The 21,629-nt window shown below is 43.0% G+C and overlaps 2 protein-coding genes across 2 annotated transcripts in view; both read left to right on the forward strand.

Annotated features, from left to right (window-relative positions):
* The first annotated feature begins 3,364 nt into the window (after nucleotides 1-3,364).
* On the forward strand, nucleotides 3,365-5,199 carry LOC133632000 (E3 SUMO-protein ligase ZBED1-like). Its single transcript, XM_062024221.1, has 2 exons — nucleotides 3,365-3,860; nucleotides 4,418-5,199. The coding sequence occupies exons 1-2, from the start codon at nucleotides 3,475-3,477 to the stop codon at nucleotides 5,070-5,072; spliced, it is 1,041 nt and encodes a 346-aa protein (XP_061880205.1). The 5' UTR covers nucleotides 3,365-3,474; the 3' UTR covers nucleotides 5,073-5,199.
* Nucleotides 5,200-6,520: 1,321 nt separating this feature from the next.
* lzts3b (leucine zipper, putative tumor suppressor family member 3b) overlaps nucleotides 6,521-21,629 on the forward strand; it is a 29,098-nt gene continuing 13,989 nt past the window's right edge. Inside the window, exons 1-5 of the mRNA XM_062023960.1 lie at nucleotides 6,521-6,719; nucleotides 11,125-12,050; nucleotides 13,306-13,785; nucleotides 13,907-14,074; nucleotides 20,074-20,202. Coding sequence (XP_061879944.1) covers nucleotides 11,244-12,050; nucleotides 13,306-13,785; nucleotides 13,907-14,074; nucleotides 20,074-20,202 — 1,584 coding nt within the window. The 5' untranslated portion in view covers nucleotides 6,521-6,719; nucleotides 11,125-11,243. The remainder of the gene's footprint in view (nucleotides 6,720-11,124; nucleotides 12,051-13,305; nucleotides 13,786-13,906; nucleotides 14,075-20,073; nucleotides 20,203-21,629) is intronic.

Consider the following 21,629-nt stretch of genomic DNA (forward strand, 5'->3'; position numbering starts at 1 on the left):
AAACTGTTTTCCCCAAAAACGCATTCTTTTGTGACAGGCTATTGTGATTGGAAACACTCAGAAAGATTTGGTGAACATGAGCGAAGTGCTGAGCACATAACCTGCATGCAAGCAGTCTTGAACCGCGCCAAAGGTGCCACAGTTGATGCAGACCTGTTCAAACAGTTTCAGGCAGAGAGCAGCTATTGGAGGCAGGTGTTACAAAGAGTTGTTGCAGTCATTAAATTCCTTGCAGAAAGGGGCCTTGCATTTAGGGGTAAAAATGAATCGTTAGGGTCTCCTCTCAATGGGAACTACCTTGGTATTCTGGAGGTCCTGGCGGAATTTGATCCCTTTCTAAAGGATCACATCAGAAAGTTTGGGCAGATGGGTCGAGGTAATACCTCATATCTGTCCTCCACCATTTGTGAGGAATTCATTGAATTGATGGGTGCAAAAACCAAACAGGCTATAGCAGATGAACTGCAAGCAAGCAAATACTACTCTATCATTGTGGATTCAACCCCAGATTTATCTCATGTGGACCAATTGACATTCATATTCCGTTTTGTTAGCAAAGAGGGCAGTGTTGTTGAACGCTTTGTGGGTTTTGAGCCCATTACTAGCCATACAGGTGAAAGTTTGGCTAACTGTGTCATGTCTGTGTTGGAAAATCTAGGGTTAGAGCTGTCAAATTGCAGGGGGCAGGCTTATGATAATGCCAGCAACATGTCAGGGAGGTATAATGGGTTGCAGGCTCACTTAAAGAAAAGCAACCCATTAATACACTATATTCCATGTGCAGCTCACTCTTTGAATTTGGTGGGAGTCAACAGCATTGACAGATGTGGAAATGAAGTCTCTAAGTATTTTGACTTGATTCAGTCTATTTACAACTTCACAACTGCATCCACACACCGATGGGACAGGGTATTTGGCAATTCCAACATAGATCTCACACTTAAAGCTTTATCCAACACGCGTTGGAGTTGCCGTGCAGAATCTACCAAAGCACTGTGGCAGAACTACAGTAAAATAAAAGCAGCACTACAGGTTATTTCCACTGATGACACAGAGAAACGAGACACACGAACTGAAGCTGACAGTCTAGTGCGGAAGCTGGATTCACTTGAGATGGCCTTCATGGCAGGCTTTTGGGACACTGTTCTGTCCAGATTTCAGGCCACAAGTCTGCAACTTCAAAAAGCAGACATGGACCTTGGTACAGCAGTTAGATTGCTGGAATCTCTGCGCACCTTTGTTCTCTCCCAAAGAGATCTATTTGATCATTTTGAGCAGAAAGCCTTAAACATGTTGGGTGGCACCCCATCTTACAGGGCTGAACGGACGAGGAAACGTAAAAAGTTTGCTGATGAATCAGCATCCCCAGATGTTGTGCTTGAGGGAAGGCAACTGTTTCAAATAGAGACATTTATTGCCTCTATTGATCAACTGAGTTCAAGCCTTAATCACCGTCTGGAGGCCTACAAACATCTGAACAATTTGTTCAGTGTCCTTTTCTCTTTGGATACAGAGTCCAATGCTTCAGTCCTTCACAAGGCCAAGATTCTCACTGAATCATACCCATCTGACCTCAATGAAAGTCTTGGACAGGAGCTTATACAGTTCAAATCTTTTATACAGCTCAACAACACTGATGAGGAGAGGACCCCTTCAGGACTGCTCAAAACAATAATACATTTTGGACTACAGCCTACGTTTCCTAATACATACATTGCGCTACAGATTTTTCTCACTCTACCGGTCAGTAACTGTGAGGGAGAACGCTCATTCTCTCTTTTGTCAAGAGTAAAAAATTAGCTGCGCACAAGAATGACTCAGAAAAGATTAAATGCGTTATCTCTAATGGCAATTGAGAGTGAGCTGACAAGAGAGTTGGACTTCAATGATGTGGTGGATGATTTTGCAAAATTGAAAGCACGAAAGAAACCCCTTGCTTAAAGGTGCACTGTGTAAGATTTTTAGGTTATTTCCAGAATTCACCCATTCACTAATGTTAGGCTACCTGTTTTCATGAATACTTACCACCACCATAAAATTCTAAGTATCCATTATGACTTGGAGAATTGCACTTTTGCCATTTCTGGGAAGTGTCACCTGGATTGTGAAGATAGGATTGACTTTAGGCAGAAGCTTGGTGCTTTCTCTGGCAAACTGAACCTCAAGCTTCATTCTCTGCAGCTTTGCATTCTTGTGCAGACTTTCATCCACAAGGAACTTTTCAACTTCCCCACTATCGTGAAGGGGCCATCAAAAGATTTCAGTGTGTCCAGCATGTCTAGTCTCTTACTCTCCTTTCTTTGAGCCATCTCTTGTTTCTCATCTGCCCTACTCTCGAATTTTGCCTTCATGAATTTACTCCAGTTGAGTTCAACCTCCCTTTTTGCTTGTGCTGCTGCCTTGAAACCTCTGAAGCTCCTGGCTCTTCTGTAAAATTATTGACCTATTGACTGCGTTCAGTGTGCCCAACTTCTTCAGTTTGTAGTCCACCTTGCCACATTGTCTCTCCATCCCAATGTTGTGCACAGGGGTGCCATCAATGTTACTAGCCTGTTCACTGACAGGGTCCATTGGGAAGGTCTCCTCATCCATCCTCTGCCTGGCCAGGACAGTCTTCAGATGGGGCAGCATGAGATCTGTCAGCTGCTTCACTTCATCCAAGTATTCGGCAGCCACGTCTGACACTGAGTTCAGGACATGTCCAGTGCCTGTCCAGCCACTATAGCATTCTTGGAAATGGGCTATCTTGACCTGCATGCAGCCCTTGTACCATGAACTGGCCTACACCTTTCTTTGTGGTGCTCTCCGATGCATGTTATCATTTTACCTTTCTCCTTCTCCTCAAGCTTAACCACAAATAGATACAGACTTTGAGCCTCAATTTGCTGCACAGCTGCCGTTATGCCAATGTGTTTTCCTAAGATATTATTTTATTTTTAATGATAGAAGGGAGGAAAAGGGGGCAAAAATCATGTCCGATTTAGTTTTTTGGGTGGGTTGGGGGGTTTATTTCATGATAGCTACCAACTTCCAATACATAATATCTCTCAAATGACCCAATGCACCATCACTGAAGTGGGCGTAATCATTTTCAAAAATGTTTATTTTTAGGCCATTTATCCCCTCCCCCTGTGTCTGTGTGAAACCTGTGCTTGTCAGTGTCTGTGTGGTATACCTAATAGTGTGTGTGCAGTATGTGCACTCTTCTGTACAGTACAGTGTGCATGTCTGTTCACAGTATACAGTATTTCTTGCATAGTGCGTGCGTGTGTGTGCGCCCACACGCGCGGGGGGTTGAGGGGCCAAGACCATGTCAGGCCCAGGGGGCCAAAATTTCTTAATCCGCCCCTGACTATAATGAAAACGGAAGAACGCCACTTTGCAGAGGCATGTGCAGAACAGTTTCAAACTGTGGCATGCAAGTGGGAAATTGAAAGAAAAGTTACAACCATTGGGACTGACAGTGCACGCAATATGATTGCTGCGGCTCGTATTCTACCATACGAGCATATGCCCTGTATCGCGCACGTCATACAGAGAAGCATCACTGTGAGTCTCGCTGACAGCGGATTTGTTCCTGCATTAGCCAAGTGTCGCAAGATTGTGGGACATTTTAAACACAGCCCGGCAAACTTAACGGAGCTGAATGCAGAGCAGGTGAAACTCGGACAGCAGCAGGAGCCACTGATCCAAGACGTTCCAACGCGGTGGAATTCCACACTTGAAATGGTCAAACGCATCATCCCCAATCAAGCAGCAATAAAAGCAACCCTGGATCAACAGCAGCATAATCTCGTCATGCTGACGCCAGCAGAATGGGATAAACTCCAGAGACTGGAGACCCTTCTAGAGCCCTGCCGGTAAGCCTTCCATCATATAATGTGGAAATTCATTGTAGGCTGAAATTAAATTATTAAACCAAACGTTAATCTACTATTAAATGTAACAACTTGCATTCAAGTAATTTACTTGAGTCTTTCTCCTTCTCTCTCTCTCTCTCTCTCTCTCTCTGTGTGTGTGTGTGTGTGTGTGTGTGTGTGTGTGTGTCTGTGTGTGTCTGTCTCTGTGTGTGTGTGTGTCTGTCTGTGTGTGTCTGTCTGTGTGTGTGTGTGTGTGTGTCTGTCTGTCTGTGTCTGTCTGTCTGTGTGTGTGTGTGTGTGTATCTGTCTGTGTGTGTGTGTGTGTGTCTGTCTGTGGCTGTGTGTGTGTGTGTGTGTGTGTATCTGTCTGTCTGTGTGTGTGTGTGTGTGTGTGTGTGTGTCTGTCTGTCTCTGTGTGTGTGTGTGTGTGTGTGTGTGTGTGTGTGTGTGTGTATCTGTCTCTGTGTCTGTGTGTGTGTGTGTGTGTGTGTGTGTGTATCTGTCTCTGTGTCTCTCTCTCTGTGTGTGTGTGTGTGTGTGTGTGTTTTCCACTGCAGGTATGTGACTCAGATCCTGGGTGGGGAGGCCTACGTCTCCTGCTCAGTGGTACTACCTGCCCTCTGCCACTTACACCGTGTAATGGAAACTTCTGATGAGGACCCTGCATACATGATTAGATTTAAGACCAAATTCAAAGACGACCTAGGCTCCCGCCAAGAACACACCAACAATGCATGGCTCAAGATTGCAACCGCACTGGACCCACGTTTTAAGGACTTGAAAAGTGTGCCCAAGGCAGACAGAGAGGAGGTGTGGACCAAACTTGGAGGCCTTCTGCGTGAATCACCTGGAAGACCTTCACACACTACTGAAGATGGGCCACCCAAGAAGAAAATGAACCTTCTTCTACAGCTGGGCTCAGATTCAGAATCAGATGAAGAGGTACAGCCTGACAGAGCCTTACACAGGTACAGAGCAGAGCCCACCATTGAAATGACGGACTGTCCCTTGCAGTGGTGGTCATCTCATGCAGGAGCCCATGACAAGCTGGCTCCGTTGGCTCGGAAATATCTAGCCACTCCTGCATCCTCAGTTCCCTGTGAAAGACTCTTCTCACTTGCCGGTCACATTGTGCAAAAGAAGCGGTCAGCTTTACTCTCAGAAAATGTGGACAAATTGGTTTGCCTCAGTAACTGGCTAAAGGATGAATAGAGAAGCGGGCCACATGTAATTGTGTAGGCCATGTTCTTTTGGTTTGATAAAAAAGAGAAATCTCTTTGTTTTTCCTTTGTTGAAGAGAAATGGCCAAGATGGCTAGTGTGTTACAGAAGGAGACACCATCCTATTTTGTTTTACTATTTCAGTTTCATTTAAATAAGAGACGCCATCCTATTTTGTTTTCCTATTTTGACGAGGAAATGTCATTGTAAAAAACAGGATGTTATTAAAATAAACATGCATACATATGTTAAATGCACATGTCTTCTGTCATTTATCTTTCAATTCCCACAAAAATATACAGTTAATGGCATATTTTGGACATAGTTCGAATCGTGATTAATCATGATTAATTAATTTTTAAGCTGTGATTAATCTGATTAAAAATTTTAATCATTTGACAGCCCTAATATATATATATATATATATATATATATATATATATATATATTAGAGATGTCCGATAATATCGGCCTGCCGATATTATCGGCCGATAAATGCTTTAAAATGTAATATCGGAAATTATCGGTATCGTTTTTTTTATCATCTGTATCATTTTTTTGTTGTTTTTTTATTAAATCAACATAAAAAACACAAGATACACTTACAATTAGTACACCTACCCAAAAAAGCTCCCTCCCCCATTTACACTCATTCACACTCATTCACACAAAAGGGTTGTTTCTTTCTGTTATTAATATTCTGGTTCCTACATTATATATCAATATATAACAATACAGTCTGCAAGGGATACAGTCCGTAAGCACACATGATTGTGCGTGCTGCTGGTCCACTAATAATACTAACCCTTAACAGTTAATTTTACTCATTTTCATTAATTACTAGTTTCTATGTAACTGTTTTTATATTGTTTTACTTTATTTTTTATTCAAGAAAATGTTTTTAATTTATTTATCTTATTATATTTCATAATTTTTTTTAAAAAGGACCTTATCTTGATCATACCTGGTTGTCCAAATTAGGCATAATAATGTGTTAATTCCACGACTGTATATATCGGCATCGGTTGATATCGGTATCGGTAATTAAGAGTTGGACAATATCGGAATATCGGATATCGGCAAAAAGCCATCATCGGACATCCCTAATATATATATATATATATATATATATATATATATATATATATATATATATATATATATATATATATATATATATATATATATATAAAACACATTTTTTTATTTTTTTATTTTTTTATATTTAAAAATATTTAAGGGCTGGTTTTGATTTTGTGGTTACCAGTGTCAATCTGTTACGAGGTGCCTAACATTTTGTCTCTCCTGTTTCAATATCTCGTCCATCCAAGCAAGACCCTTTTCCCCGAGGGAGAGCACCTGCTGGCTGCGAGCCAAAAGGGGGCGTGTGCATCATGTTAGCCGAAGGGGCGGGTCCAGAGGTGGGTGTGTGTCTCTCAGCTGATGCGCGTATCAACCGAACCGACTCCATCATCAGCATCCGACGCTGACAGCGGTCGAAGTCGCTGCATCTCCCCAGCACCACCGATGCGCGGCGGCATCGCACAATGCTCCGGGCCCAGAAGAACCGGGACTGACACCAGAACAAACGACGCCGATCCCGCCTTCCCCGCACGGTTTGCCGAGCTGCAAATGATAAGTGAGTAAAAAAATTAATTAAAAAAAAAAAAGCCTTTGACGATCGGAGCCCCACGTAACGCCAGTGTGCTGTGGATAGGCGCTGGGGGGGAAAAAATCAAGACGTGGTGCGTTTGAATTTCAACGTCAACGAGGGCCGTGGGTTGAATTGAGATGCGAGGAAGGGGGTTGGATTGCACGCGTGGGGCCTAGCGAGTGCGTGGAAGCGCGGTGTAATGAGGGCTCGATGCGGATGCTGCTAAAGCCGCCCTTGCCGTCCAGGGATGCAGAGAAAAGGGGAAGAGAGAGAGAGAGGAGTCGTGAGGGGAGGGGATAGAGCCACTCAGGCACATGTACTGTTTTACTACTAGCAGTCAACCGATACTTTTAACTAACATCAAGATAACATTCGAGAGTGGGTCAGTTTGTTTTTGGCATTGTGCGTGTGTGATGTTGGTAAGAAATGGTGTTTACAACATCAGGCGCACCTGCCATGTAGCATAAGATGAGCATATATCATTAGAAACACCTCTGGGTGATGCGGTGCAGTTCTATTGTTATGATCCGTTGCCCGGATCATCGTTTGTTTACGTTTATTTAGGTTTTGATTCACTTGGGGTTTAGTTCTATTTCAGCACCCCTGTTTGGGTTTCTTAGGGACACCTGGAATCTGTCCTTAGGAGGGGGGTACTGTTATGATCCGTTGCCCGGATCATAGTTTGTTTAGGTTTATTTAGGTTTTGATTCACTTGGGGTTTAGTTCTATTTCAGCACCCCTGTTTGGGTTTCTTAGGGACACCTGGAATCTGTCCTTAGGAGGGGGGTACTGTTATGATCCGGTGTTTAGGTTTATTTAGGTTTTGATTCACTTGTGGTTTAAGTTCTGTTTCAGCACCCCTGTTTTGTGTTTCTTGGTTGCCATGGGTGCTGATTGTTTTCACCTGCCTCTGATTAGTGTTCGGGACGCTCACCTTGTCCCGGGCACTAATAAGAGAGCTATTTAGTCCTGCCTTTTCGCCTCACTCAGGCCGGTGCTTTTCTGTAACGTGGAGGTCGCATGCAGGATGCGTGGATTGTTCTCCCAACGATGCAGCAGGAACTCCGGAGACAGCTTGCAGGTAGGAGAATGATTTATTCGCATATATCAAACAAAAAGACAGGAAAAAACAAAAGAGATGAAATTCAGTGCAGGAATCAAAAACATAGAGGCAGGAAATCATCCACGTAACGTGTTGCAGGAAGGCAAACCAAAGCACCGGGCTGAGTGAGGCGAAAAGGCAGGACAGGTGAGCGTCCCGAACACTAATCAGAGGCAGGTGAAAACAATCAGCACCCATGACAACCAAGAAACACAAAACAAGGGTGCTGAAACAGAAGTTAAACCACAAGTGAATCAAAACCTATGATCCGGGAAACGGATCATATCATATATAGCGCAAAACTGGATGCGACAATAGTAAACATTGTAATTGAATAAATGTCTAAATCAGTGGTTCTCAAACTTCTTTCACCAAGTACCACCTGGAAAAAAACATGGCCCTCCAAGTACCACCATAATGAGCAACAAGAAAATACAGTAGCGAAGTAGGTGTATAAGTATTCATTAAAAACAAGGCAGAGGTTTTATTTAAGAAGTACAGTTAATAGTTTACTTTAACATTACGCACAATTTATTAGTAACAATACTGTGTTTGAATATTTAAAAATAAAACACTTATCACTTAATTAAGTGATTCTTTGGCATGCCACTAAATGGAGCCTGTGTACAACTGGTTTGAGAATCCCTGACCTAAATGATAAGGTCTACTGACATATATAGTACATAGTACAGGGCTATTCAACTGGCAGCCAAAGCAAACGACACCAGACCAGTTCAAAACTTGGTAGAAACGAAACTTTTTGCAGCAGATTGCTAAAAACACTAGTGTGCCGTCAAATAGATAGACCTGTTTTTTAAGGTTCTTATAAAACAGCCGATTACTTTTGTTGTATAGAGGAGCTCCGACCAATCTAAACATGTTGCTTTTTTTTCAATTTAGGACTAGCCATTTTAACCCCCTGAGCACCGCTGTCTTCTGTGGTGGACACTTGTGTTTTGCATAACAGGCCTATTTCTTTCCAAAATGTATAACTCTGACAAAAGTAATAGACCAAAACAAATGTCCCCAGCATGTGCAAGTTCATTCTCAAAATAAGAATAATAGTGACGGGAGAAGTCCAGCCCCTGGGTCTTTGCCCCCTGAACAATTTAGTTTAATAGTCCTGATCAATGTTCCCTCTAAGGTGCGCGCCTGTGCAATTGTGCACTGCTCAAGCGTCCTTTGCGCACGTCAAATCTATGCCACGCACAAAATCAAATAAAAAAATAAGCGCATAACAGTTTTCGACACGACACGGACACGACAGAGAAAACAGTTTTAGTCATCATTGTTCAAATATTGTAACGTCTGTTGAGACGCTGTGAGGACATGAATTCCATCGATCACTTTACTGAGCAAAAGTCTTTATTGTCGGCCATAAACACATCACCAAAACATTAGTAAAAAAACGTATATCTAGCAAAACTGGTCATTTTCTGCAGTACAAACCAGACCAAAACCAACTTTGTTATATCAACAGCAGCTCGCTCTTTCTCACTTGCGCCAACACATGCACATATGGCACTTAGCCAGTGATGCGTTTACAGCCACACAAAAAGTCGGACATCTCCAACACCACACAAAGTGTAATTCCAGGTCGTTACACTATTATTTACCAATCAAATGTGTGCTTATTCTAGTGTCATTTATTAGGAATCTTCATTTATAAATATTAATCATGAAATGCTGTTAGTATATTAAATGATAATGATAAAAATATATTTCTTTACAAGCAAGAAGTTGCAGGAATGTACACATGATCCCCTGCTTACATCTCATTGTGCAACATGTGAATGTTTTAATGGGAACTAAATGCAATGTCTGAAAGGGGTACAAAACAGACCCAGACAAACAATACAAGTACACAGTTCATGAAAAACAATATTTTTTGTTATTGTCAATGTAAGTGGGCTTAAACACTTATATTAGAAAACAACCTCATGGAAATTACTGCTGTCATTTGATTATAATAATAAGAGAATGTTGTCTATCTGTGTTGGCCCTGCGATGAGGTGGGGACTTGTCCAGGGTGTACCCCGCCTTCCGCCCGAATGCAGCTGAGATAGGCTCCAGCACCCCCCGCGACCCCAAAAGGGACAAGCGGTAGAAAATGGATGGATGGATGGATGGAGATTTAACTTGTTATTTAGTCAGGTTTGGGACAGGTGTGCTGCTGGTGTAGCCACAGTGTGCACGTCTGATGTTGCTCACATTGGCTCCACTGAATGCTCAGGGAGTTTTTGCGTTTGCTCACACACATGAAAAATTAGAGGGAACATTGGTCCTGATATAGTACTCATTTTTCTGAAACTTTGTGTTGGCCTAATTGGACATTGAGCATATGATTGCTTGCCAAAAATCATCGACATGTATGTTATACTATTTAATGTATTTTTAAATATGCTGGATGACATGAAATCAGATGTTGCAGTTTGTGGGACATATACTATTTAATACATTAATCTTCATACTACAGTATAGTAGTATTATATTGCAGTGTTTCGCATGTCCATTTACAGCCAAAACCGGAAAGAATTTTGTATTTTAAAAGTTTACAAAAGTGCATTGATCTGCATTAAGATCAAACTGTCGCCATCATAAAACCGTTATCTAATGTAGAAGCATTGTCACTTTTTAAACATCATGCAAGAATAACGGTAGTCAACTACTGTAAAATAAAACCAAAAATAAGTACAATTGCTCCATTCATGGACTTCAGACATGTTCCATTTCCAGTTTCATTATCCCACTTTCCCTCTTCCCTATCACTGGTATTACCATGAAAAAAGGCCTTAGGAAAAACAAACACACATTTGTGCGGAGCCACAGTCCCACAAGAGTTGCTAACCTCAAGCATGATGACGGTCTAATTTATGTTCAGATTTAGAATTTTTTGACCAGTGGGTAAGATTTTTTGTGAAAACATGGTTTGAAGTCCAAATTGTATGACTTTTTGGGTGTTCCACTATGCGGGTAGTGCAGCTTAAATGGAGGTGCGGTTCCGGTGTGCCTTGATACACTCATATTAGCATGTTAGCATGTGGCTAAGACCACTGGTGATGCTGCTGATTGGTCAAATTTGCACGATTGTCTGCATCAAAGAATGTATTCATAACATTTTAACCAATACGCAGAAATTCTATCCTGGTGTTATGCCATCTTAATCAAACGTTTTACCCCAGTTCCACCAATCATTTCTTCGACACATTCCGTTTCGTCGTCTGCATCTGACCCTCTTCATGCAAGTACAATATTGTATAACTCCTTTCATTTCTCTGTGTCCTCTAGTGTGTGTGCCCCCACTACCTGCATTAGGTTGTGATGACCCACACTGCATCCAAATGTATCTGTGACCCTCCCCAAACCTGACTCCTAACCTCTAACCCCTCACCTTTGACCTCCTCACTATGGGCAGTGTTGGCAGTGGGGTGGCAGGCGAGCAGGAGTTTGCCATGAAGTCCGTAGGCACGAGGACCACGCTGCCCCGCGCCCCTCCTCTCTCACGCCGTTGCCCTGGCGACCGCAGCTGCAGTGCAGAGCGTCTGCCCCGCCCCCCCGCCACTATATCCGACAGGACGTCCTCTAGCGACGAGCGAGGGAGTGTTAGTATCGGGACCGGGGCCTGTACCGACCGGCCCACAGAAACGGCCTCCACCACCAACACGGAATGTACCATGGCGGCTCCCAACAACAACAACCAGCTGGATTGTGGCAACGCGGCGCTCAGGAGGGAGTGGGAAAGGCAACGTGAACGAGGGAGAGACCGGGACCGGGACCGAGATTGGGACCGGGAGAGGCTGGAAAGGGAGCGAGAGCGGGAGAGGAACAGGGAGAGGGAGCGGGAACGGGTGGAGAGGGAGAGGTTGGAACGAGAGCGGGAGAGAGAACGGGAGAGAGCCCGGGAGAGGGAGCGGGAGAGAATCGAAAGGGAGAAGATCGAGAGAGAGCGGGAGAGGGAGCGGGAAAGAGAGAGGGAGCGGGAGCGGGAGAGGTTAGAGGGGGAACGACTGGAATGGGAGAGGGAGAGAGAAATGCAGGCCGCGGGTCTTGATGTTTGCGGGAACATTGTGGGCCGAGGAGGAAACGAGAAGAACAGCGTTGGGGTCAACCAGCACCAGCACAGAGACATGGTGGCAGCCAGGAACGACGGAGAGAACAATCCGGCGGGTCACAACCAACCCAAAATGATGGCGGTTTCAGGAAAACTGGAGCAGGTACTGTACCCTGTTGGGATCTTTTACAACAAAAAACGTGTAACTTAACTGAACCGCTGAACCGAAGCGTCATCTTTATCTTCTTTGCTGCTCCGCCATGTTCAGGTGAGGGAGGAGCTGGAGTCTATCCCAGCTGACCCGGGGTGAGAGACGGGGTACACCCTGGACTATGAATTGTCCTGTGACTGACAGGTGATCAATCCAGGCTGTACCCCGCTTTTCATCTCAAGTGGGAAAGGCTCCTAACCTGACTCTCGCCAGATCCTTGTAGTTCGCTGAGCTCCACACAAGGATCTGGGACTTCTCAATAGGAAATGTATTTCAGAAGGCGGGGCCTTGTAAAAAAAAAATCATTGTATGTGATTGGATAAACCACTTGTCCCGTTATCTTAAATGACGTGCTACTTCAACCACTCGCATCGAAATCAACCCATGACGCTGATGAGAGCGACGCTGGGAAATCCAAAACAGAACAGCCCTCATATTGGATAACGACAGAGCGAAAAGTTAGAGAACTTTTACTGAAACAACGCAGCAATGTCAGTAGAAAATATGTCAGCACACGACTCCTCGCTGCGTGCCGCCATAGTTGTTTGAATCAAACAGTCGCTTCGGCGCTACGTCACATCTATGAAATCCCGCACGGCGATCCGGATTGGTTCATTATTTTTTGCTATCTTGAAGGAGTTTGCATTGCCTTCGAGCCCAGATCCTTGTGTGGAGCTCAGCGAACTACAAGGATCTGGCGAGAGTCAGGCTAGAAAAGCTCCACCTTCCCCAGAAATGCATTCATGGATAAAGTCATCCGTTTATGCTTTATTTTGTAACTCTTTTGTTGCACAGTAAAATACTGCAATCAAAATTTACTGCAAAAATGATGATACTCTTCACAGCAGCTAAATGTTCTTTCGTCCGATTTTACCATTTTGCATACTCTTGTACAGTAAATGACGGTATGCTGTTAAACTGAGTAATTAACAATTAAATTGCAATTGTAAAGTTAAAGCATAAAGTTGTAATTGTAGTTAATTACATTAACTCTAAAACTACAACTATGAAGTAACAGCATTTAGTTGTAACTTAATTGTAATTATCCATAAAATCCCAGCTCTGCAGTTAGGGTGAATGGCTCTAAAGATATTTAATACAATTATTAGCTAGTAATTTGCTGTGAATTTCTGATGACAATTTTTGCAGTGTGATGTTTATGTTGTACGTTATATCTCCATTTTTCTCTCCCTACTCCGTTTCCCAGGCCATGCAGAGAGACTCCGGCCTGGTTCGTCCCTCTGCCTTCAAACCGGTGGTTCCAAAGAGTTTCCACTCGATGCAGAACCTGGTGGGCCAGGCAGGTGGGGCTGGCAGTGAGAGCAAAGGCGAGGGGAGGGGAGAGGGCTTCTGTGAGGGAAGAGGTGGCGGCAGGAGAGGAGGCAGGGACGGTGGAGGAGGGGGAGAGTCAGGAGAGGTCCCGGAGGCCCTGCTCCTGGACCAGGAAAGCCCGATGAGGGTCAGCAGGGGTGAGGGAGCGGGAAATGGGAACGAAGTGGTTCAGGGAGGGATGTCTGACTCAGGCAGGAACTCTCTGACTAGCCTTCCCACCTACACGGTCTCGGGGTCTGGTTGTGGACCTCCAGCTGTACTGGGGCCTCTGAGTGCTTCCACAAGCCACATCAACAGGTTGGGCATGGCTGGGGCGGCTGCGGGCTTGGACAAGCTGGACAAGCCTGGCTACCAGGTAGTCGTATATAAATTATGTATAAAAATGGATGGATGTGTATATATATACTGTATATATATATATATATAACTTAATCTCTAAAATACCTGCTCTGATGAATGTTGTCACTTTCCCACAGAACGGCCTTTGCGCCTCGGACAGCGGTCGATCCTCGTCAGGAAAGAGCTCCTCATCCTATCAGAGGCTGAGTCACATGAGTGACGCACCGGGACCTCTACGTCCCTCCCCTTCATCTGATGACATCATCCAGGATCTGGAGGATCGCTTGTGGGAGAAGGAGCAAGAGGTCAGACGCTATAAATTTATGCAAGTTTTATAGCAATAGCAAGATAGAATTTTCGTTTCAATTACAAAACACAAAACCAGTCAAGTTGGCACGTTGTGTAATTTGTAAATAAAAACAGAATACGATGATTTGCAAATCCTTTTGAACTTATATTACATTGAATAGACTGCAAAGACAAGATATTTAATGATCGAACTGATAAACTAAATTTTTTTTGCAAATAATTATTAACTTAGAATTTAATGGCTGCAATACTGTCACGTACGACAAGAGGGAAGGAGACGGCACGACAACAGGAGGTCTAGTTCAAGAGGTTTTATTGAGCTCTTGATGAATACGTGGCATGTGTATTCACTATGTGTGTGCATGCGAGATTATGTGTAGAATTTAACCAGATAGTATTTACCGGAGGTTGTTGTAAGTGCGTGTTGACTGTGGAGGCAAACAAGTCCAAAGGGACTAGGCAAAAGAGGTCTGTGATCCAAGCAGTGTCCGTGGGGCTAGAGAGAGACATCCTGAGGTCCGGGTCCGAAAGCGGGGGTAGTCGAGGATCGAGGAAAGCAGTCAGGGTCCAGGGGGAGATCCAGAGAGTGAGGCGCACGGCTCACTTCTGAGACAACGGAGACAACTGCGGGAACAGGAAACAACAGGGACAGGTAAGTACTGGGAACGAGGGAACGAGGAGAGCAGACACAGGAGAGGAACCAGAGACGCAAAGTTTACTGAGACAGAGGCTACGTTCCGGCACAGGGTAGTCTGCTGAGTGAGCCTTTATGCTGCTGTTCTTCATCAAGTCCAGGTGCGCTGATTGCAGATTTCCTCCGGCTGTAGAGGCGCGTGGCTGCGGTCTGCGTGGCGCGTGCGGGGGCGTGTCCTGCTGTGCTCACAGCGGAGCCTCGAGGTGCTCCCACAGCGGAGGGAAAGGCAGAATGCGCATGCGCCATAACAAATACATTGCAAAAAAGTTGGCACAGGGGCATTTTTACCATTGTGTTACATGGCCTTTCCTTTTAATAACACTCAGTGAACATTTGGGAACTGAGGAGACCAATTTTTGAAGCTTTTCAGGCGGAATTATTTCCCATTCTTGCTTGATGTACAGCTTAAGCTGTTCAACAGTCCGGGGTCTCTGTTGTCGTATATTAGGCTTCATATTGCGCCACACATTTTAAATAGGAGACAGGTCTGGACTACAGGCAGGCCAGTCTAGGACCCACACTCTTTCACTATGAAGCCACGCTGTTGTAACACATGGCTTGGCATTGTCTTGCTGAAATAAGCAGGGGCGTCCATGATAACATTGCTTGGATGGCAACCTATGTTGCTCCAAAACCTGTATGTACCTTCCAGCATTAATTGTTTCTTCACAAATGTGTAAGTTACCCATGCCTTGGGCACTAATACACCCCCATACCATCACAGATTCTGGCCTTTGAACTTTGCGCCTATAACAATCCGGATGATTCTTTTCCTCTTTGTTCCGGAGGACACGACATCCACAGTTTCCAAAAACAATTTGAAACGTGGACTCGTTAGACCGCAGAACACTTTTACACTTTGCATCAGTCCATCTTAAATGAGCTTGGGCCCAGCGAAGCCGGCGGCGTTTCTGGGTGTTGTTGATAAATGGCTTTCGCTTTGCATAGTAGAGTGTTAACTTGCACTTACAGATGTAGCGACCAACTGTAGTTACTGACAGTGGTTTTCTAAAGTGTTCCTGAGCCCATGTGGTGATATCCTTTACACACTGATGTCGCTTTTTGATGCAGTACCGCCTGAGGGATTGAAGGTCCATAATATCATCGCTTATGTGCAGTGATTTCTCCAGATTCTCTGAACCTTTTGATGACATTACGGATCTACGATCCGTAAATTCCTTGCAATAGCTTGTTGAGAAATGTCGTTCTTAAACTGTTCGACAATTTGCTCAGCCATTTGTTCACAAAGTGGTGACCCTCGCCCCATCCTTGTTTGTGAATGACTGAGCATTTCATGGAAGCTTCTTTATTACCCAATCATGGCACCCACCTGTTCCCAATTAGCCTGTTCTCCTGTGATGTTCCAAAAGAGTGTTTGATGAGCATTCCTCAATTTTCTCAGTCTTTTTGCCACTTTTTGAAACATGTTGCAGGCATCAAATTCCAAATGAGCTAATATTTGCAAAAAAATAACGTTTTCCAGTTCGAACGTTAAGTATCTTGTCTTTGCAGTCTATTCAATTGAATATCGGTTGAAAAGGATTTGCAAATCATTGTATTCTGTTTTTATTTACGATTTACACAACGTGCCAACTTCAATGGCTTTGGGTTTTGTACATACAAACTTGAGCCTCTCTCTGCTGACCTACGGTAAAGATGGACAACATTCAGGACAGCAAGTTATCTTAAAGGAACGTTTGTACCTCGGTGTACGACAAAGACTGAAGCAATTTTTCCCATTAGAAATAATGTCAATCCAATTGATTTGTTCCAGACACCCAAAATTATTCACAAAAAACTAGGGCTGTCAATGTTAACGTGTTAACGCATGTGATTAATAAATATATCGCGTTATCATAAATGAAAGATGATTAATCAAATTGTATGTTTTGACCGGTGCGGGAAAGCATGGCGCATTGCACAGGCAGTGATCACGTCACACGCCAGTTAGAGCGATGAGCTCTGCGCCCACTTTTGCTTCAAAATAAACATTGGTGGAATTTTAGATAAAACTGAGGTAATTAGTTAATATTGCAGTGACAAACTTTCTTATCATCGGCATACATCAAGTTTAAAACAGCATCTAGGATGGCGCCGCTCGCATGAATGCTATTTAAATAGGGTTGCCAAATCGTCCCATATTTAGACACAAAAGTACACGTTCCGTATTGAGCTGTCAAGGGATGCACTTTGTCCAGTATTTTTATTAAATAAGTGGCCAACAGATATTTCTGTTTTCATGTTTCCGGTTTGATGCACCCTTTAAAAGAAAAAGGTCAATTGTGACGTCACACGTCAGTTTTGACTCGGGAGTTTCGCCACAGTCACAAACACACGCATTGAGCAGGCATCTTGTCAGTGCAGCAGATAACTAAAGTAAGTGTAGAAAAGTTAGAATTAAAGTGTTCTGATTGCAATAAGCTCAATATTTATGTGAGCATGTTTGTTTGAGTTGTTGGTTCGAGGACCAGCACACGTTGTCATTCAATTCATACCCTTTGGTAGGAGAAGAGAGGTATGTGGCTTCAACTATTAGTGGTGTGTCATTTATTCCACTTTAATGAGCTGTGTGTGTGTGTGTGTGTGTGTGTGTGTGTGTGTGTGTGTGTGTGTGTGTGTGTGTGTGTGTGTGTGTGTGTGTGTGTGTGTGTGTGTGTGTGTGTGTGTGTGTGTGTGTGTGTGTGTGTGTGTGTGTGTGTGTGTGTGTGTGTGTGTGTGTGTGTGTGTGTGTGTGTGTGTGTGTGTGTGTGTGTGTGTTCTTTAAAAAGCGCCGTTGAACGACAGTGTCTTCCCGTTCGCTGTGATAGAGGTGCATTGGTTAGGATAGGATAGGTCGTTATTGTCATTGCACAAATACAACAAAACTTTGTTTTCAACACAAACCCGTTCAAGATTAGACAAACAAACAGTGTACAGGGTTACAGAACAGGAACGCTGATGGGTCGCCACAAGGCGCCCCGTAAAAGATGGGGAAAAAGGTAAAACGCTGGGGAAGGATGAGTAAAAAAATACAATCTAGACGTGGGAAAAAACCTCCATAGCAAAGCACATATATACATATTACAACATACATCTCGAGATATCTAGCAACAGAGGGAAGGGAGTGCGGGGTCATGGTGGTAGGCCGCAGCTCTCATCCTTTCATCACCCCTATGGGATTTGCTTTTGGTTATCCAGGAATATATACGGAGGAAAGTCCAGTCTCATCACAATTAAATCTTGATGTGGTACAAATTCCACTTCGTCAATCACTTCAATAGGAGCAAAATTACTGCCAGCGGGACACAAAATGAAAAAGTTAAGCATTCAAACACAGAGACATGGTTCACACGGAGAGACATATTTGACGGGATCGAAAAATTCACAATTATAGGGGTTCGTAAATCGAGGTTCCACTGTATATCTAACAGTTCCATTTAAAGACTCTTGTTGCTGATGACAGTGATGAGGGATAAAATGCAGGGGAGAGCGACACTACCTTTGTACTTTTATTTCTTGAATTGAATAGTGTTTCTCACCTTCTTCATTTAATTCTGGTACTTGCGACTTTGGCTACTTAGTGGCTTATTTGGCAGCTGTCCTCTTTGGCGAAATTGTTTGTTAATAGCCGAGTTGTATTAAAAGGGGTCTGTATTAAAATGAAGAACAAAAAATCCAAATGAGCAAGCCCTCTGGAAGCAAGTACCGTATATTTCTGACTATAAGGCGCACTTAAAATCCTTTTTATTTCTCTAAAATCGACAGTGCGCCTTATAACCGGGTGCGCCTAATGTACGGAATAATTCTGGTTGTGCTTACCGACCTCGAAGCTATTTTTTTTAGGACATAGTGTGATGATAAGTGTGACCAGTAGATGGTAGTCACACATAAGAGATACATGTAGACTGCAATATGACGCCAGTAAACAACACCAAAACTTTAAATGTTCCATTGAAAATAAAGAACATTACACACGGCATTCAAAAATCTGTCAAAATGTTTTAGTACGATTTTGAAGCCGCACCGCTTGATGAATTATTGGCCCGTTACAGCCACCGTAGTCAGAGATACATGTATTACTATGGTGTGTGTGTATAAGGACCGTAAAATGGCAAACATTAGCAGACATATTATCTGCCGTTTTGTTTCACAATATTATGCAAAACCAACTTTTCTTACCTTCTGGTACCTGCTGATGTGTATTTGAGATCTGCATAAGTCCTGAAAATTTGCGCACTTCCGCCACTCTAGTCTGTGCCGATGCCGTAGTCGATAAGCTTCTTCTTTTTCACTATCTTCTTGTTATGGGGCATTCACCCTCTGCTGTTGTCATTTGTAATATAAAGTAGCATAAAGTTCTAACGTATATCTCGCTATGGAAGCACTAAAAACTACCAGTGTAGTGGGTTTACATAAATCACCCACGAAACTTTTGTTATTAGAGAGTTCCGGTCGGACGTTTTTTCACGGGACACATTTGTGTGGTTTCACTAGTGAGCCATGAATGAGAAGATGCTGCTCCGTTGTTGATTTAAGTAAAGTCTGAATGTCATTAAAACAGTTAGCTCCATCTTTTCAGAATCAGAATCAGAATAGTTTTATTGCCATTGTTTGAGAACGGGTTCACAAACTAGGAATTTGACACTTCTTCCACTCCCGTCCTTGCACGCTACACCGCTACAACAAAGATGACGGGGAGAAGACGCTGTCGAAGTGGATGCACGTAAATAAGACCGCCCACAAACGGCGCATCCTGAAGCGACTGTCAGAAAGCGACTTGAAGATGGTCTGTAAAACATCATCTATGCAACATTTTGACCAAAGAACCACCATTACATGTTATGTACACCGTAAGGAAATGTTTTAAATTTTGAAAAAAATCATAACATGACCCCTTTAATGCGCCTTATAATGCAGTGCGCCTTTTGTATGAAAAAAGACCTGACTAGACCCGCTCTTTAGCAGTGCGCCTTATAACCTCCAAGGTTTCTCATTGTATCCCATTGGGTTGAGTTTTTCCTTGCCCTGATGTGGGATCTGAGCCGAGGATGTCGTTGTGGCTTGTGCAGCCCTTTGAGACACTTGTGATTAAGGGCTATATAAATAAACTTTGATTGATGGATTGAATGATAATCCGGTGCGCTTTGTGGTCCAGAAAATACGGGAAATGACGGCCATCTGCCTCGACCGATTACAATTAAATTATGCTTCTTGGGTTTGTCTTTTCATCACTGACTGCAAGTCACTGACAACTTGTTGATTTATACTAGCTAATCTGCATGCTGTTTGGTTTTAAGTCCCCGTGTTCCTTGCCCACTATAGGTGCAACACATGCGGCGCAACTTGGACCAAAGCGAAGCCGCCATCATTCAGGTGTTCGAGGAGAAGCAGCGCGTGTGGGAGCGACAGATGGACGAGCTGAGACAGAACTATGCCTCGCGCCTGCAGCAGGTAACCTCACCGCTACACTCTGAACACTGACCAATGTCTTTAAAAAAATTTTTGTCTTAAATCTACTTCTAACAAAAATGTAGGAACCTAATGATGTTGAAAGAATCATACTGGTGTAAATACGACTCTCTGTATATCGCAGGATGTGCGCAGACCAGGGCTCGAATTTAACCACCTCGTCTTTCGTCGTAATGCCCAAAAAATTTACCAACATTTGCAGCAAGAACATGCCATGACTGCCCTTGACTTGTTACTTGTTAATGGACGAGGGATGAAAAAGTATAAACGGTGTAATGATAATTTGTGATAAAAATTCCCGACAGTTAGTAATACCTTCTAATTTTTTAATTACAGAAAAAAACGTCATTTATTAATGCTTTTAGGCAACAGGAAGTCAGGCGCATGCGCACTAGCGTCGTTTGGCTTGATAATCATGGCAGACCAACGACACGGACTTTGTTGTGGAGATTTCCTTAGAAGTTGACGGAGCCAAGCGCTCGGTTTAACGTCATTTCCCCTCGCTTCCCGCCGTGCGTTTATGAGCACACTGCTGTGTTTAGATGGAGACAGGTGTGGACAATATTGGAGACAGGCGCACTTGTCCCCACATTAAAAGTATACAGCGAAAGAGAAATGTATTTGATGTTTTGCAGCAGGCGATGTGTCGTGAACGTTGTCACAACTTGTTTATAAAGTCTTTAGTTTGTTTACTGGGATGTTCACTCCTTTATTTAACTGGTCAAATAACATCAATACTAGCAAAAATGTTTTGTCATCTCATCAAACTGAACGAAGTCTGTGAAGATTGTGTATTCGATGTGAAAGGTGTCACTTCGGGAATTTTTTTTTTGTTGGCCAAACTGTTGTACTGAAACACTAGGGAGGCGTTGGAGAAGAACAAAGCTTGTTGTTTAGACTTCGTCTTCATGTAAGAGACAAGCGGTAGAAAATGGATGGATAGCCAAACTGCTTTGTTTTATTTTGATATCAAAAAGTAAACGCCATGTTTTTTTTTACATTACTTGTGTTTTTTTCATGTCACAAAGGTATTACTTCAAAAATCATTCATGTGACATCAATGTTGTGACATTAATGTTTTATTGTGTATAGTTAATTCCTATTTGACATATTTCTGGTCAAACTCTTGATGGATCTGTCCCGATACATCATCCACATGTACATTTAAATGTACATAACTTTAAAAAAAAATGTTTAAAAAAATAAATAAATAAAAACTTCCTCTATCAAAACGTAAAAATAGAGATAAAGGCATCATGTAATGACAAAAAGCTGACAAATTGATATTAATAAAGAATAAAACAATCTAATATTTGTCTTTAAATGTATGGATAACGTTTAGCTACAGCCTTTTTATTAGACATTACAAATGACATGATGGTATTATGTTCACACCCCAACACTGCTTT

Source organism: Entelurus aequoreus, linkage group LG17, assembly GCF_033978785.1.
Source record: "Entelurus aequoreus isolate RoL-2023_Sb linkage group LG17, RoL_Eaeq_v1.1, whole genome shotgun sequence".
In the NCBI taxonomy this organism is placed as follows: Eukaryota; Metazoa; Chordata; class Actinopteri; order Syngnathiformes; family Syngnathidae; genus Entelurus; species Entelurus aequoreus.

Coding starts and splice junctions, on each gene's coding strand:
- LOC133632000 (XM_062024221.1), top strand. CDS start 3,475: ATGATTGCTGCGGCTCGTATTCTACCATACGAGCATATGCCCTGTATC. Junction 3,861..4,417: donor ACCCTTCTAGAGCCCTGCCG/GTAAGCCTTCCA, acceptor TTTCCACTGCAG/GTATGTGACTCAGATCCTGG.